Source organism: Myxine glutinosa, chromosome 2 (assembly GCF_964187855.1).
Source record: "Myxine glutinosa chromosome 2, kmMyxGlut1.1, whole genome shotgun sequence".
NCBI classification, from domain to species: Eukaryota; Metazoa; Chordata; class Myxini; order Myxiniformes; family Myxinidae; genus Myxine; species Myxine glutinosa.
In genome coordinates this window covers 48,499,774-48,518,868 of record NC_136262.1, presented here as the reverse complement: position 1 = coordinate 48,518,868, position 19,095 = coordinate 48,499,774, and the positions used below count along the sequence as shown (strand labels likewise).

Below are 19,095 nucleotides of genomic sequence, written 5' to 3'. Positions count from 1 at the left end.
GCTGCTTCTACTTTCCCAACAATGGATGGAGGCCCTCAATGTCAGACATGAGGATCAGGGCCGTCCCTCTGGACAAATCTCGATCTTTTGATACAGTCTGGCATCCTACCTTTCTTTCCTACCTCTCTGCCTATGGCATCCAAGGCCAACGCCACACATGCCTTACTGACTTCCTCGACTCTCGTAGCCATCGTGTTGCTCTCAACAGAATCCTTTCATGTCCTCTTCCTGTCATGGTTGGAGTGCCCCAGGACAGTGTTCTGGGTCCAGTCCTTTCCTGATCTTCATTAACGATCTCTCTGACCCTCTCGAAAATCCTCTATCTCTTTGCTGATAAGCCACCCTCTGCTGTGACATCCCTCATCCTTCAGACAGGTAGGCTGCAGCCTCTCTCCTTTCTTCAGTCCTTGGAAAAAAAAAATCACAAACTGGTCAAACATTTGGAATGTGTCTTTCCATCCTGACAAATCTCATACTCTCACGATCTCTCCCTGAAAGGACCGGCTAGCAAACTCTCTTATCTACTTTCTTAACAATCCTCTTGAAGACGTTCAGTCATTCAAACTCCTGGGTCTCACTATCAGCCATGATCTTTCTTGGGCAAATCACATTTGCAAGTTGGCCTCCAAAGCCAGCTGCCAACTGGGCATCCCTTCGTTGTACAAAGTACTTCCTTGGCACATTGGAACTCATACCCACCTACAAGGCCTTCATCTGCAGCTTGATGGAGTACTGCTCTCCCCTCTGGACTGGCTCCCCTGCCACACATCTTGCTCAGCTTGTGCCGTGGAAAGGCCTTCAATATCATTGCAATCTCCTGTGATAAAGCTAAGTCTATGGGCCTATCACTTTGCCATCGCAGAGAGGTCAGTGGTCTCTCTGTCTTCTACCATCTCCCTCTTTCTGTGCTTTGTTCCCCCAGGTTTCTGCAGGACACAAACAGTCCACCATATACCCCTTCTGGGGAAACGATCTAAATCCAGCATCACTGATCATCTCCACTCATTCGTTCTTCTTTTCCCTCCCCCACTTGTGGATCTAACTTCCACATTCTCTTCAATCCCATTGTCCCCTCCAGGTCTTCAAGACAGCTGTTTACCACCATCCCAGATCGTCCCCAATCCAATACCATGATTTTTCAACCCTCGCTAACCCCCCACTCTCCCCTTCCCAAGCACACCCCAATCCCTCCTCCTTCCAAATGTTGGTCCAAGTCTCCCTCTATCTTGGCCTTCAACTCTGCCATTGGTGTTTCTCCCCATCTCTCTGCTACTTTTTCTGTCCTATTGCATCCTGATCCGTTCAGTGCACTAGTACTATCTCTTCCACGAGCCTCAACTATGTATACAAAAAAGTTGTCATGCTACCTGGACAATTCAAAAAACAAAAACAACGGAATTAGTTTTCTGACCTGCCAGGCACAGAAACTACACATTTTACATTCTGCACGATGAAACACAAGCAATGCCATTTATCCAAGTCATTCATCAATTGAAGTGTCAAAACATTTCACTTTTCAAAATAAAGGCAATCAACGAGGACGAGTTGTTTGGCTTCATGGGTTTAACAGTAGAGTGTGTGCATGATGTGCGGGCTGCGTGTTTAAATCCCAACCTTTCTAATGTTAGACTCTGTGGCAAAATGGTTACAGCATTTTCTCTGAGTCTGGGAGGTCAGCGGGTCAAACCAGACCATGGCTGGCTCATACCACAGAGGTAGAAAAAAAAAATGGTACGTGCTGCTTCTTTGCTTTACAAATCGACATTTAAAAAGGATAGAGCACCGACAATCAGCCATGGGTCGGCAACCATTGTCCTGGCTTGATGGACCTAATGGCCTCCTCCTGCGTTGAGGTTCCTTGCAAGGGAACTGATATACTGTATATTATTATTAATGTGTAAATAACCAGGTACAGCACACAATAACACACCTCATCATCCCCCTTGTAAGGCGTGGAACCCTTCCCTCCTGCGATGCTGATACCAAGCCCTCCCTGCTGTCGGTATATTGTAATTAGAACCTGGAAGAACATCACTGGTTAGAAACGGCAGCAGATGATTACACAGCATCGATGTGTATTGAACCGAGTTGGGAAAGCAAACTCTTGCATTTAGCAAGGTCCTGGTATCTAAATGGGAGAAATGAAAGCATGCAAGACAGGGACAACAAAAAAAAAATAGGCCACAGAGAAATTGCAACCGACCTCATGCTCCTCGATGCGTGGAGGTTCGATGAGCAGGTTACCGACTAGATTGAATGAAACCCCCTGTTATAAAAGCAAGCGGCAGATGCATGGCCTCAAATCATGTTAAAAAAAAAAAAACAGCAAGCAGCAATTTGCAGCAATGACCTAAAAAATAAACAAAACTATGAAAACAATAATTTGAGAAATATGCAAGCATTTCACATTAGTAACCAAAGGCATTGCCATGCAGTGGAATGCATAAGCGAAACAAGATAATGCATTTAAAATTAAAATATGGATTTAGCTCCAAAAGCATTCCACGAATGCTTTCTGGCGAAAGCACCGTCTTGGAAGGATGGAGGATGGGGAGTGTGGAGAAAAGATATAATAGGACAGAGAATGGAGGACATGGGAGTATGGAAAGAAAGGCCAAAATATTGGATAGAAAGGAAGGGTAGGGAAAGAGGCCTACATGTGGCATGATGGGGGCAGGAAGAGGAGGGGGAAGTGATGAATAGATGGCCTTAAGAAATAGTACAAAAGCAACACCTACCTTGGTACCAAATACCACAGAATTGTCACTTGGCAAAGGACTTTCTGGACACTCGCTTTCTACATCAGCCAAACTCCCATCAGCCAGGTTTCCGCCGCCAATGAGCAGGGCGGTGACTGCTTCGGGGTTTGGAAGCTTGCTGATTTTAAAGCCCTTCTTGTAGTGTGGTGTGTCTTTTCGGATCAGTCGCTTCACCTCCGTGGTGGACTCACTGTCATCATCTTTGTAAGGGTCTTCAGAGAAGCGCACCGACGGTTCCTGCAACCACAGAAAAAAATAACACAAGCTGTCTGTCCATACAGGTCACACTCACTTAAAAAAAAATTAAAAAATGAAGCAATGTCAAAATAAGTGAAAGTAATCAAACCTCATCATATTCCTCCATTGCAAACTTTTCTTTCACTGCTAATCCCACAAACTTTTCTTCATCTGAATAAACGTCTTTATTCTCTTCATCACCCCATTCGGTTTCAACCTCATTTGCAACATTGCTGGTATCTTCCTTCGTGGACAAGCCCCACTGTTCCTCAACTTGAAGATCTCGGGAGACTGAATGTGTGGCTGTCTCAACAAATTGCCTTGATGTGTCCACTCCATCTCCATTGTGGTCAGTCATTCCCATGCCAGTGAAAGACACCTTGGTCATGGCATCATCCTGTTGAAAAAAAAATAAAATCAAAACACCAGTTTACCAACAGTCTTGGTGAGACAAAGACCAATTTGTGGTTAAGGGATCTGTAGCTGTGAAAACCTATGGTTTTGTAGGAAGATTTGAGCTCAGCAAACCTCTCTCTCTCTCTTCCTTATGCCATGTCCCATAATGTTCAGCTTGGCAGCTCTTAGAACATGCATAATGGCGCAGTCTTTTATGAACTGGCTAGCCAGGCATGATAGCTGGCAAGAATTTGAATCTGGCCTAGTTGCAGATGATAACTTGCTCAATCTGTCGCAGGACACCGTGGGGTGTTTAACATCTACCAACTAGCAGCATATAGGACACCCAGTCGAACATCCCTCCGAGGGATTGGACACTGTGATGCAAAGCCCTGCCTACGATACAACAAACAGGTAGTTATAAGAGTCGGGCCTAGAATCAAACCCAGACTAGAAACCTCAAAGGTAAGTGCGCTACTTCTGCAACATGCTGTCATGCTAAGATAAACAAACTTACAAGAACAGTATGTACACAACATAAAGCTAAAAACCTGTGTTTGTTCGCATCGACTTGTTAATGAGGAATTTTGAAGTCATTCAAACAGCATAAGTCATACACAGATCTCACCTCTTCAGCAGACATTATGGATTTGCTCATCTCCTCATCTCTACGCTTCTTCATTGCCTTCAGCTCACTTGGGTAAGGTGTGGCTCTCCGCTGGATTTTCTGCAGCACAACACAATAGCAGAACGATGCTCCTTCAAAACTATGAATAAATGAGACTATATTAACCATAAAATATGAAAACATCAGTATATTTCAGGGAAGGCAGTGCAAGTAGAGTGGGAATTGATGTTCAACAAATCTACAAATCAATAAAGACAGCCAATGCCTTCTTACCTTCACCTCACATGCTATTTTGAGATTACAACTTTAAATCAATTAATTGCAATGACATTTGAGGGCCTCATGCGGCCAATTGAGCAGTTGAAGCCCAGATAACATCCGAATTATGGAAATGTTAAGCCTGCTGGATTTTTTTTGTGTATATACAAAATCCATCCATTATTGCTGAAATTCAAACAACTATTTTATGTGAAAGATCGTTCAAAGCTCTGAACGGAATTAAAAATGAAACACAGAAAATTAAATAAAAATTCATCAGTGATTAAAAATATGGTAGATAGATGCAGTGAAACTAGAATGCACTCGAGGAAGGTGCTGATATGCGCTGTTATGTTTATTTTCCATGAAGTCAAGGATATTTTGTGATTTAATGTACCTAAGCCTGTCAGGGTGTATATTAATATTTGTCTATCTTTGTTGGTATGGTACCTTTGTTAACTATCACTTTTATTGAAAAAAAACACTACTTTCTGTAAGAAGGCTAATTGACAATGACAAATCATCATACTACATTAAAATAAATACGTCAATTCATTACACGTACAGCATATGTGGATAAGAACATGTGTAGACTTCAGCTTCACTTATAGCCACGGCATGACTACATATAGTCCTGTATCAAATTTAATTATTTTATGTTTTTTCCTTGTGAGCTCAAAGTAGAACTCGTCTGAGAAATGCACAATAGGTTCTGGGCCAATTTTGGTGATTCGAGCTGCCCTCGTTATCCAGACAAGCAGCAGGCAAACTATGGAAACTCTCAACAATGGAATCAACTTCCCCAGTCTGTTCAGTCCCATTCTTCCCTCCAGGGCTTAAAGACAGCTGTTCACCACTACCTAAAGTCATCCCCATCCATATTATTTATCCCTTCAATCCCAAATGACCCCCATTACATTCCCAAGCTATCTCCCTTTCCAGGTTATTGTGATTTCCTCCCCCCCCTCCCCCCCCCCCTCTCTCCCTCACCTATTTTCATTTCTCAGTTTGTCGGTGTCAGAGCAGCAACGAAGGCTGGAAAGGGTGGAAATGCGAATGGTTCGATGGATGTGCGGAGTATCGTTGAGAGAGAGGAAGACAAATGATGAATTGCGAAAGATGATGGGAATATTGCCTGTGATTGATGCTGTGAAGAGGAACAGGTTGAGATGGTTTGGTCATGTGTTGAGGAAGGATGAAAGTGACTGGTTGAGAAGAGTGATGGAAGTTAATGTAGAAGGAAGTAGAGGATGGGGAAGACCGAGAAAGACTTGGCTAAAGATGGTGGAAGAAGAAATGTGGGCAAGGGGGTTAACAAGGAGAGATGCAGAAAATAGGGCAAAATGGAGAAGATTGTCATGGGGACCGCAAGGCTAACCCCCGCTCTAGCAGGGAAAATGGCCTTAAAATGCATGTTGTTGTTGTTGTTGTAGTTTGTCGGTAGGTTTGTTCCTTTTCTGTTTCATCCCTGCTTTCCCCCTCCTCTTGCTGTGTTTCAGTTTGTGTGCAGCTCATTGACCCCCATGCACCATTCTACCCCACCCCTTGACCTCACTCTCACTTCTACTCTGCTCTTGGTCTTTCCTACTTTCCATTTTGTCCTCTTCAGTTCTGTTCTAGCTCTTCCAGGAGCCTCAACCATGTACGTGTACACACACACACACACACACACACACACACACACACACACACACACACACACACACACACACACACACACACACACACACACACACACACACACACACACACACACTCATTCGTCCTATGGCCACAGCGTCCAGATAAAATAACTAAAACAACAATTACGAAAGAAAGTCAACAAGCAAAAGCCTGTGAATAAAGACAAGTGTTTAAGTAGAATTTTTAAAAAGAGAAAATCTATTCTGAATATAATTTTCTTCCCCAAAGCTGGGGAAAATATTTCGAAAAAGCACAACCACCGGCAGTTTTCAATTGTGTAAAAGGCACAGCAGGGAGACTAGGATGTGCACAAGGCAGGCAACAGAGCAGATTACAAGTCTGAAGAAGATCAGCGATGTGTGATCGAGTGATGCCATTTATGGCTTTATAAGTGAGTATGTTTATATCGATGATTTGTCATTGAATAGGGAGCCGATGGAGCTCCTTGAGAACGGGTGCACAAAGAGGAACACTTGCATGGCTGTGCAACAAATTATTGCAGTATAATTTTGTACAAATTGAAGATGTTGACCAACAAAAACAGACTTGGGAAGACCAGCAAAATGCGAATTTCAATAAGCAAGGCAAGGAATGATCGAAAATCCGATTAAAGTTGTGCAGCTGGTTTTCCAGTCGACGCAGTAAAGGATTTGGGCAATATCGTACAATTGGTACAATGTAGATTAGCATTTTGCGATTAAGAATATCAAAATTGAATATTAAACTGATATAAATTCAAGTTTTGACATTTGGTCAGGAGGAAGAACTTCATGTTGACCCATGGTAGTTGTGAAAGATTGGATTTTCATGAGAGCAGATGGGAAAACGAGTGCAAGCATGTATATCCATGTTTGTCTCGTTTAACTTGCAAAAAATGGAAACAAAAGGATAGGGAATGAGTTGAAACACGATTTGTGGAATTAAAAGACAGATATGATGCAAATTCACAAGACACAAGCTAAAGAGCCACAGGAAGTGAAGTAGCCACACTTCAATGTTTGGTCTAAAGGCGGTGAGTGATAGGCTCCCCGTTATATATTGTATCGGTGGACCATGGGGTGGACGTAAGGTCAAATCCTCCACCTGGATGATCACAAATTTAGCGACGGATTGTCTATAGAGGCTGTACGCCGTCCGCCAGGAAAACCGAACAGATCTTTTCTTCCAATTCGGACATATAGAAACTCTAATGAGATCTGCCACCCACAGTATCTCCCTGTTAATTAGGATTTGAGGCTGAGCAAACCCCGGGGAAATTAATCGCAATCGTTACAGCCTCCTAACGAGGGTTTCGCACCAAATTTCCAACGGCCATGAGTTTAACCCACGCCATGTTATTTTTCCAAATCACGAACGCAAACCAGGCTGACAATCCTATGATGGGAACAAGCTTCATAAATGAGCAAAGGCAAAAGGGAATAAGGAGAGCAAGGAGGAGAAAAGGCATATGTGTCACAATAATTATACACTATATATAGCCCACGAACGCACAAACGTCGACAGCTTATCGCGTTATCTTATCCCATTCACACAACATTTATTCAGACAGAGATAGGTCACAAGACAGAGGAGAAACCTTGGTCCCACACGTGGAGTCGGGATGCCAGCGTGGAGTCGGCGCTGTGGTTCGAGGGGGGAGAGTTATAATGGCGGAGTTCTGAACAAATAGACAGATTACAAAGGGATTGATTTAAAGACTTAATAAGGGGGAAAGGTAGGGAAACTTGCAGACACATTCTGTTGGGGAGAAGTCACAATTATCATCTCCGGAACAAACTTTGACACGTGTTCTTTCATTTCAATACAGAAACCTCAATCTTATGCTGAACATGTATGAATGGTATAACAAATCCATTTTACACCTGTTACTCCCTTTCACATCCCTGTAGCATATATTCAGCGTTTAAAATTTGCAAACCACAAAAAACATAGGATGTGGCATGGCATGTATTTGTAAGTGGAAAAGTATACAAATATTTAATAATTAATTGACATATGTGGGAAAATTACATGCCCAGACCAGGAATTGAACCCAGGTCCTCTGGTGAACCGTACCAGTGCTTTGAAGATTATGGTGAATCTGCCATCTGAGCTGTCTGGGTGACCCTGATAGGTTTTTGATTTTCGCCCAAATAGCTGGGCAAGCTATCTGGGCGAAAATATTTAATAGTTTAGAGAAACAGAGTTCACATTATCTCTCAGCGATTAAAGAAAACAAGCGATGGCCTTCGATCATGTGTGAGCTACGACAACACTCACTTGGCCATGAATAGGAATACGGAAGGTGGGGAAGGCATTATTTATGGGGATGGCACAACTATGTAATACATGTTGCACTATATTCAAACACATTTATGTAAAGGTTCTATAATGGCATGGATCATTTTAGAACTTCACCTTCTTCGCTTTCCCATCGTCATCTTCATCACCGGGCTCATCTTCAAACTGTATCACACTAACCCGGTTTACCATGTGATCAGCTTTGCCCCCTTTCTCCTCTTCCTCTTCCAGTAGATCATCTTATCAATAGAAAGAGGTCATTAAAAGCCATGCCCACTGTAGCTGTGGGTAACTCAATGCCAACAATAAAAGAAGAACAAAATAAAAAGGTGAAATGCACAAGCAATGGAGCATAATATAAGCTTTGATTAAATACAATGCATAAATGTTCTCAACAAGTTTATCAAAATAATTGATTGCACAAATAACCCAAAACAAAAAAACGTCCCAGGTAAAAAGAGAACCAATGTCATGCAACACCACAACAAATATTTCAAGCAAAGTATCTGTATATGCTTGTACTTTTAGAGCAATTCACCCTGGTTCATTGTCCACTACCATCTGCCCTTCCCAACTGCCGAGTAAATAAACTTCTAAATAGTTCTGTTAAACTTCTGCTTTCAAACCTTTATTTTTCTGTCCCTCTCCTCCCATCTTTCCTTCCAGTTCTCAATTGTATTTTTCTTAGTTTACTATCTCCCTGTGAGTACTAATAAGTAGATGCTTCTTTTATACTTCTTTAGTACTCTTTAGATAGTATCATTTTTACGAACTAGCAAAGATACCTGGCATTGCCAGACAATGCCGAGTACCTCCTCTCACCAACTTCTCCTCCCTCATCCCACCTCTTCCCCTACCTCTTTTTCCCACCTCACCCCTTCCTCCTTCCACCCCAGCCCTTCCCCTCCCTCCTCCTCCTCCCACTCACCCTTTCCTTTTCCCCATCCCCTTCCCCTGCCTCCTCCCATTCCACCTCCTCCCTCCAGACTCCCACCCCTTCCTCATGACAGGGGGCGGTTCGTGTGTTTACCAGTTATGAATTGTGAGGACATGACTGTTTAAAATCTCTAGTAAGGTCTATCTTGGTAAAAAATGTGATCCTATAAAGTTTCGTCGTGATTAACCTTGGGAGCTCAGAGGAGTAGCGTCACAAACAAACACAAAAAATATGTCGTGCATAGCACGTTACTTGTGAAATCCCTAAAATAAGTTGTTGGCCCTATGTTGACCACCTTTTGACGTTTCGACCTCAAAAACAATTGGTGGTCAAATTGAGTGACCGGATATGCAAATACTGTTCAAATTTCAAGTCAATCGAATGAAAATTGAGGATTTTAGAAATTGCATCTACCTTTTTTTTTTTTTTTACCTTTGGCATATGTTGATCTCAAAAATAATTGGTGTTTGAATTCAGTGGCCTGATATGCAAATCCTCTTCAAATTTCAAGTCAATTGGATGAAAATTGATAATTTTTGAAATTTGCCAAAGTTGTTGACCCCTGGCCTTTTTTGACCTTTTGACTTCAAAATATATAAGATTCTCGCTTATGACCAACTTTACTGTTTTGTGAAGTTTCGTGAAGATTGGTTTAAAATTGTGACCTGTAGGTGACTGACATACAGACACACAGACAGAAAAACTCTTCGATTTTCGCAAGTAATATTGCACACGAACAACCAATATACTGTACCGTACTTGAAAAATCTTCGATTTTCACAATAACGTCTCATTCGTTTTTAAGAGTAGACTGGCAGAGTACTCACGCCCTGGGTAAGTCGAGTTTCTGCATCACTTGCTGAAAAAAGTATAGTCTGTATTTTGCAATACCATACATGTGTTACTTGGTGCGCGCTTAAAAGGTTCTAGATGGTCAAAAGGGTACGTTCCAATAGTAGCTATTGTCTAAGGGGTCTAAAGGGACTTCAAGGGGTTTAAAGGTCCAAAGGCTCTAGTGGTCTCGAGGGTATAAAAGGGTTTTGGGGTCTTTAGGGCTTTGGGGGTCTTAAGAGTTCTGGGGGTCTTAAGGGTCCTTAGAGGTCTTGGGGTCTTAAAGCTGGGTTTTCAGAGGTCTAAGGGGTCTCAGCAGTCTCAAGGGTCGCAAGTTTTAAAAGGTACATTCCAATAGTACATAATTAATAGACATATAATCACACAACTTCACGGACAGACGGACAGACGGCTTCACAGAAGGACGGACCGTGTTTTTCGTTTTTATATACTGTGCCTATATAGATAACATCGCTCCAAGCTCCTCATGAAATGAAATAACATCATAAATTAAACCAGAACAATGCAACAGTGTCGCCAATATGCCTCCGCAAAGTCCCACAACAGGTAGATGCCCTCGTTCATTGTCCTAAAAATAAACAAGTTTGATTTAAATCCCTTCAGCTGTTTTCAAGTATCACATTTACACCAGCCATGACAGGTGTCACATCGATCGGTGAAGCAGTTTCAGAGAAGGGAATTTTTTAAATATCGGCTTTCAAGCTAATATGGCTGCCATACCACATGACATGACCTTAAAAAATATACACTCTGCATATGTATGAGTAGGGGATCACATTTGTGAAGTTTCGTGTTGATCGGATAAGGTTCGTTTTTCTATCCAATATGGCTGCCAAACCACGTAACCTACGACATCATCATTTTCAAAGTATATGCAACAGTGGTGTTAGATATTTGTAAAATTTCGCATCAATAGGGCAAGCGGTTTCAGAGATATAATTATTTAATATTTTCCTTCAATCCAAAATGGCTGCCACACCATGTGACCAATGATGTTTTCATGATCATCTTTTAATCGCCATGCCGAGTCAATGGCACACGTAAAGTTTCGAGTCAATCGATTTGGTAGTTTGGGAGAAGATGTTTTATTAAAGTTTTAGGTTAAATCAAATATGGCTGCCAAACCATGTGACCTATGATGTCATAAATTTAATATTTCAATACAAATGGGATCATAGATCATGTGCATGCAATTTCAGATTTTTAGGATAAGGAATTCGATTAAAACATTTTTGGCTGGTATACCACTTCACCTATCATGTCATCATTATCATGCTTTTGTTCCCCATTGGGAGCACTTGACAATGTGCCAAGTTTCACATTTTTCCATTCAGTAGTTTCCGAGAAATAATTTTTCAATTATTTGCATTTAATCCAAGATGGCTGCCATACCACGTGACCCAAGACATCACAATTGTCATAAAAATATTCTGCATGGGTGTCACTCCTACCCTGAAAGTTTCGTCTCAATTGGACATATGGCTGCTGAGAAAAACGAGGCTTAGCCCGTACGGACAGACGGACGGACGGACAACCCAAAAACATAATGCCTCCAGCCACCTTCGGGGGCGGAGGCATAAAAAGGTGGAAAATGCGATCTCGTGTAAATAAAATTATAGATTTAAATCTTGCAAATATGGCTTGCTCCACTAGGCCCGAAAAAAGGACCACTGACGACTGTATCACCATAGCTTGCAATCAAAGCTCAAAGAATAGCACTCGAAGTTGAGGAAAAAAGTCATTACAAATATTTAAGCAAAAGACAAATAAAGCAAATAGAAAGGTAAGAGAATGGTGAAACAGCATTGTGTTCCATTACGAAGCAGATTGGAGAGCGCTCGCCAAGTGGTTTAAACACTCAAGTAAGCACTCCAACGAAACGATTGAGAAGGAACGGCTGGCTTGGTAAGCGATTAGCTATTCGTAGGTATGAAGATCAAGCATTCAATGATGAATGCTTTGCCACTCATAAACCATTGTGGCCTGTTCAAAGGCAAGGTATTTTTGCACAGGCCAAAACAAAATGGCAGCTTAAGCTCCTGCGAGGTGACAGCGGGCTGACCAAAGATAAGCCTTTTTTATTTTTATTTTTAAATGATGAGCACCTCCTAAATTATCTTCAAAAGGGGTGTTTACATTTATCCAAACACCCAGTTTTCATTCATGCACTCCCTTGGAGTTCCATTAGTATGCATGCAAAGTTTTGGGCATCTAGGTTTCATGGTTTTGGAGTTATTAAGGAGAAACACACTGGATGTAATTGGCTGGATGATGGCACACACACATACACACACGGACACACACGGACATCTATTATATTATAGGTGCACACTTACCTCTAAGCCATCGAGGCTAGGTTTGAATCCCAACCCAGCTATAAACTGTCTTCCTGGTGTAACAGGCAGGGTGATTCATAAATGTGTGTCGTCCCTCAGATGGACGTTAAACTGGTGTTCCATCTGCCAACATTAGCTAGTGGGCGTTAAAGATCCCACGGTATCCTTCGCAAAAGTAGGCGAGCGGTCGCCAGCGCCATGGCCAAGTTCCAAATTCCTGCCCTAACTGCTGCTGGGAAGGTAACGACAAACCATCCAGCATAACCCTTGGCAAGAAATTGCTTCAGCAGTTCTGGACCTGCCCTCCGGCAGAACACAAGAATATGAAATACAAATTATTCCGAACAACTATAAATTTTGAACTTCTCAGCCAATGGTAAGCAATGCCATAGTCCATGTTAACAAATGAAAGATTAGATGGATGCGTACCAATGGCACCAATGGGCTGCTGTGGTAGAAGCACACACGTGAGCACATCATGACCTTTGCCCAGGGGTCCTGGTTCAACCTGGAACTGCAGCAAGGGCTGGGCCTGGTTATCAGAGAGCCAAAGTGCACTCAGGTGCAGGTTGGCCAGCTGCAAAGGCAGGTAGCTTAGCCTACGGGCAATTTTGGGAAGCGGGAAAAGCATGATGAAATACATGGTATTTGCACAACAATGTGAATAAACCAACTAAAGCAGAAGAGATGCAAAAAAAGAGCCACTTCAATATATACCAACAAAATGGTGGAGGGGTACAGACAGACAAGGTACAGACAAGATATAGGGGGTCTTGGGTGTCTCACTGTTTGTTGGGGAAAACGTGAAAATGTGCAAGCGATACTGTAATTGACTAGAGTGAAGGTTTGGCCGTTACCTGTTTCCGGCCAAGTCCAACACGTGCATGTCATGAGCGTTTGCCAAAGATCCAGGAATCGCTCGAAGCCAATTATCTCTCAGGGACAGAATGTTCAAACTGCTGCAATCCCCAAGCTGCAGGCAATTCAGTACATTTTAGCAATGGTAGCCCTAATCATTAAAAATAAGAAAATAACCAGACGAATTGCTCCACAAATATGATCAAAAGGTAAAAGACAACCACAAAAATTAACCACAAAAAAAATTGAACCACCTGACGTTGTGTGTTATATAAGACTTGGTGTTAGTGAGAGCTATTTACTTCGTGGTCCTGTGACTTGTGGAAGCATCTTTGGTAATGGCCTTTCCGGATCCCTCGCTAATTATTTTTGGACATTGAAAAATAATTGGCGAGTTCATCAAATTACCTTCCTTCTGGTACACTTTCACTGTTACACTAAAGAGATATTTTTCAAGTCACACAGAACAAAATTATGTGGATGATGTGATTAAACAAATGGATTACAATTTTAGACAGAATATGGTGTACATATATTACAGTGTACTTTGTAATGTTGCAAGACCCGATCTTTGTATTTCCATTTGTCTGGGAGATGCTCACCGATTGTATTTAATATACATATTTATTCCTCCCTGTACAATGGTTGAAAAAATATTATGCAGAAAATGGTTGAATTTATAACCCTTCTTTCCCCAATCCCTTCCAGAATGACCTTTACATGACCCTGCTCCATGTACGTCATGTACTTCCTCCCTCCCCCTTATTCCTATCTTTAACATTTTTCCCTCTTCTCCCACTCTCCGTCATCTACATTCCCATCTCTACATTCTCTTCTTTACAACTCCCCTCCATACCCCAAATACATAACAACCGTGTATACGGGTGTATAAGACGCACTTTTTTATCGGACAAAAAAGTCAAAAGTTGGGGGTGCGTACTATACATGGGGATAGAAAAAAAACTCGGCTTCAAAACAAGTCAATGTGGACCTCCCGACGATCTGTGGCTGGATTGTAAAGGTGTGGGAGGAGATGCCGCCAGCGATCATAAAGCGGGCCTTTCTCAAGTGCTGTCATTCTAACAGCATGGACGCCACCGAAGATGATATAATCTGGCAGGAGGGAGCTTCCAGTGGCGGCTACAGCGACAACGAGAGCGATGGTGACCTGTACTACCCAGACGAGGACTTGAATGCCGTCATCGAAGAGGAGAGCGACGATGAGGATTTCCTTGGCTTTAGCTGAGAAGCCCATCACACACCCAAACGGCCCTTTGCAGGGCCACAACTCCACAATAAAGAATGTTTTCATAATCTCTCTACTCTCTCCTTTGTTCTATGAAGCAAAGAAGCTCCCGCGATTGCATGCACATCTGGACACTGACGCGTGTGTAACAGAATACTGATCACATTTAGTTAAATATTTTGGTTTTTTTTTTTCCTTTCAAAATGTTCATTTTGTGCTACTTAAAGTTTATGTACAAATGCATCGATTCACGCTACTGTAATCTGAAAATGAATGATTTTTTTTTTTTTGAGGATGGAAGTTGGGGGTGCGTACTATACACAGGTGTGTATTATACAGCGGTATATACGGTAGTCGTTTCAAAGATTGTTTGAACCTATTAAAAATTTCTGTAGCACTGTTTCAGATTTTAAAACAAAATTTGATATATTTAAATGTTGATTCATCAAATTTCTAACTAAACCAGCCACACAATAATAATAATAATAATAATAATAATAATAATAATAATAATAATAAAGAAATATATATATATATATATATATATATACGGTTGCCTTTTTATAACCGTAGATGGCCGTCTATATGTGACTTTATGATCTCATCTCGAAAATGTGGGCCAGGGAAGGAGGGGATAGTTAGAGGAATTGCTGCAATTGAACAGGTCCGTCACCTCATTTGGAATGCTGGTTAACTTGTTTCTGTCTAAACGCAAGTTTGTTAAATTCCTCAATTTTCCAATACTTCTGGGAAGTGCCTGCAAAAAAACAAAAAAACAAACAAATGTCATTAAAAGGACATTACAATTTGTATTGTGCTACAATCAAACCATACAACTGCACAGAAACAGCAGTAATTTAAAAAGTAATTTTTCAGTTGGGAATATAATTGTACACTTTACAAAACATTATCATAATGAAAAGATTAAAGTGAATAAGTGACAGAAGAAAAAAATATTGGGGTGAGATAAAACTCGTGAGGCAGGGTGCCATTGTCAGGTGGCTGTGGAAGTGTTAAAAGGTATGTGACTCATCCCATGAGATTTACACTACCACTCAAAAGTTTAGGTACACCCAACATTTTTTGATATTTTACTGTTTAATGTGCAAAATAAACACAAGATGTGAACAAAACTCTTACCAAAGATATATCTGCTTATCTACTGATAATATATTGTGCTTAAATGCATCTTTCTTGTGCGAAACGTAGGTTTAAAGCAATTTTTGGAAATAGGTTGTTACGGATCCCGGATTTAGGTGAATTACTATTCATGTCATTGCTTATTAATGTTTATTCTATTAAAGGTTGTTGTGGTTAAATGGTTAGAGAGGCTCCGGATAACAGGAGACCGGAAACGGGATAGTGAACCGGAAGAAGAAAAAACAAGACACGAGGTCCTGGAGAAGCGGCTATCTTCTTCTTCCTCGCCGAGTTCCGAGGCGAGCGGTGTCGATATTGAGCAGCGTGGGGAACGCTGCGTTTGAAAGCCCGTCTGGCGAGAGGAGTTACCTGCGCGGGGTAATTACCGGTTACACGTCAAGTTGCCGTGGGTTCGTGCACGGAACCAAGCGTCCGGCACAGTTCGCCTCAACGTCTACAAGGACGCGTACGGGTCGCACCTTGGGCCTCGCGCGCTTTGCGAGCCGCGCTTTGCTTTGCCCGCTTTGCTTTGCAAGGAGGTGTGCGCTGCAGCAGCTGTTCCCGGTACACGACGTGCACGTTTGGAGCACGTCAACCAGGGGTTCGTTCAACCGCCCGTGTGCGGAGAAGTCGACCTTCACCTTGGTCTGGAGGGGCCCAGAGACATTGTGAGGGACAGTGACCATTGAGGGGTCGTGAGTGGGGAAAGGGGGGAAATATATGAGATGGCCATCTTAGTAATATTGCGGATTGATTGTTGATTGTTGTTGATGGATTGAGAATATATTATTAATTAATCCGGATCCTTGGTGTGGGGTTGCTTATTGACCTGAATTGTTTGTGCCTTTCATATTGATTGCATTACGAACGCGTAGAAATCAGAGATCTTTCTGGCGGGGTCCTCCCACGGTCCGGGGGTCACCAAGACCAGGTAGTTACCGGGAGGACCACGTAACAGAATTGGGGGCTCGTCCAATTGAATTCCGGGATCTAAAATTGTATAACATAATAAAATAATAATTTGTATTAATTAAAATTAATTAATTAATTATTAATTGGTAAATTTTTGAGAAATTGTGGTAAAGTCTTGGGTGAAGGTTAACAGGGGTTAACGATAGTCACCATGGCGTTTGTTGCACAGAACTTTGCGGTAACACCGAGTGAGGCACAGTTCCGAGCGTTACTAAAAGCGGACCTCTTGAAATTGGCCAAACATTTTAACTTGGAGGTCCGAACTAATTTGAGGAAGGCAGAGTTGCAGACCACGGTGATACAATCTATGGTGGGATTAGGAACATGGGATGAGTTAGCCTGGCAGTGGCTACCCGAAGAACCAGAAGACGTTGAGCTCCGGAAACTGGAGTTGCAATTACGGAGCCAGGACGGATCAAAGAAGAGGAAAGGAAAGCAGAAGAGAGGAGAGAAGAGAAACAAGCAGAGGAAAGGAGAGTGGAACGAGAACTCCAGTAAAGGTTAAAAGAAGAAGAAAGGAAAGCGGAAAAGGAAAGAGCAGACGAGGAAAGGAAAGCAGAAGAGAGGAGAGAAGAGAAACAAGCAGAGGAAAGGAGAGTGGAACGAGAACTCCAGGAACGGATCAAAGAAGAAGAAAGGAAAGCAGAAAAGGAAAGAGCAGAAGAAGAAAGGAAAGCAGAAAAGGAAAGAGCAGAAGAAGAAAGGAAAGCAGAAAAGGAAAGATCAGAAGAGGAAAGGAAAGCAGAAAAGGAAAGAGCAGAAGAAGAAAGGAAAGCAGAAAAGGAAAGAGCAGAAGAAGAAAGGAAAGCAGAAGAGAGGAGAGAAGAGAAACAAGCTGAGGAAAGGAGAGTGGAACGAGAACTCCAGGAAAGGTTAGAAGGGAGAAAAGCAGAGGAGAGGAGAGGAGAGCTGCAAGGGACCTCGAAGCAGAGGAGAGAAAAGCGGAAAGGGAATTAAAGGAACGTGACATGGAGCTTCAGCAAGAATTTAAATTCAAGGAGCTGGAGTTAATGAGAGAACGGAGAGAGGTACCACCCTTGCTGACTGGGCCGACACCTAGCCAGAACACCTGGAATGTGGGCAGACATGTGAGGCTGGTTCCACCTTTCAGTGAAAAGGAAGTCACTCAATTTTTTCCACACTTTGAGAAAGTGGCTCGACAGTTAAACTGGCCGGAGGAGGCCTGGACCATACTAGTGCAAAGTGTGCTGGTGGGTAAAGCTCAAGAGATTTATTCGGCGCTACCAATGGACCAATGTGCAGATTATGAGGTATTGAAGAAGCACATCCTCAAAGCCTACGAGTTGGTTCCTGAAGCTTACCGGCAAAAATTCAGGAATGTCAGGGAGAGGGAGAGTGAGACCCATGTGGAGTTTGCCAGAGTGAAAGAAAACATGTTTGATCGGTGGTGTGAGTCAAAAGGAGTCGGGAACGACTTCGAAGCATTACGTGACTTGATCCAGGTGGAGGAATTTCAACAGTGTGTCCACGAGGACATCAAAGTGTACCTGCAGGAAAAGAAAGTACCGAAGTTGTGGGACGCAGCCACCATGGCAGATGATTATGCCTTAACACACCGGATAGGGGTCCACTAACCTAACTCCTCGCCTAGATTTCCGCAGGGGAGTTGTGGAACAGCAGGTGCGGAGAACGACAATACATGGCGGCGGCCTCGAGATGATTATGGGGACAACGCTGATACCCGAACTGTTCGAAATCAGAGGGCGACGGGCCCAGGACAAACTTATTTTTCGGGGGGCCCGAGGCAGACCACGAGTTTTTCTTCCGGACCTACTTGCGCTTTTTGCAAGAAACCTGGACACTTGATGTCCAGTTGTTACCTCATGAAAAGGGAAAACCCAGAGCGGAGTCCGACTATTACAACTCCGAATGCGATGGCAAGCGTAAGAAATTGCCCACAGAAGAGTTACCAACCATTTATTTATGAGGGGTTGGTCTCCCTCGAGGGAGACTTGACTAACCCAAGACCTGTTAGGGTATTGAGGGACACAGGAGCCCATCAATCCTTAATGCTTGAAGGCATTTTGCCATTGTCAAAGAGTACCGCAACTGGTGATAGGGTTCGGTTACAAGGGATCGGTGGCTGTGTTAGTGCCCCACTTCATGTCATCCATTTGGAATCCGATTTGGTGTCAGGACCGGTCACCGTCGGTTTACAAGCCACGCTTCCTGTAGAGGGAGTATCTGTGATTATCGGGAATGATGTGGCCGGGGGGCAAATTTATGGTAACCCGAGGGTGGGTAAAGAGCACCGCAGGGGAAATAACACCACCCCAGCTCGGGATGGCGACAAAAGTGCCAAGTTATTTGTAGGGGGACTGAACTTCAACACAGAGGAAGAAGTTCTGACCTCTGTCTTCAACAGATATGGGCCGCTGGTGGAAGTGCGGGTGGTAAAAGACAGGGAAACGCAACGGTCAAGAGGGTTCGGCTTTGTCACGTTTGCAAGCACAAAAGACGCCAGGGAGGCAGAGAAGAATTGGAATGGTAAG

The 19,095-nt window shown here is 42.7% G+C and overlaps 1 protein-coding gene across 6 annotated transcripts in view; it reads right to left on the bottom strand.

Moving 5' to 3' along the window:
* SCRIB (scribble planar cell polarity protein) overlaps positions 1 to 19,095 on the bottom strand; it is a 139,996-nt gene that overhangs the window by 45,416 nt on the left and 75,485 nt on the right. For 5 of the 6 annotated variants that reach the window (XM_068108272.2, XM_068108273.2, XM_068108274.2 and 2 more), the window contains exons 10-18: positions 15,144 to 15,227; positions 13,224 to 13,339; positions 12,796 to 12,965; positions 8,359 to 8,480; positions 4,021 to 4,119; positions 3,106 to 3,393; positions 2,739 to 2,996; positions 2,204 to 2,266; positions 1,931 to 2,020 (exon numbers count right to left, since the gene is read on the bottom strand). In XM_068108272.2, coding sequence (XP_067964373.2) covers positions 1,931 to 2,020; positions 2,204 to 2,266; positions 2,739 to 2,996; positions 3,106 to 3,393; positions 4,021 to 4,119; positions 8,359 to 8,480; positions 12,796 to 12,965; positions 13,224 to 13,339; positions 15,144 to 15,227 — 1,290 coding nt within the window. The remainder of the gene's footprint in view (positions 1 to 1,930; positions 2,021 to 2,203; positions 2,267 to 2,738; positions 2,997 to 3,105; positions 3,394 to 4,020; positions 4,120 to 8,358; positions 8,481 to 12,795; positions 12,966 to 13,223; positions 13,340 to 15,143; positions 15,228 to 19,095) is intronic. The other variant, XM_068108276.2, reaches the window with a different exon arrangement.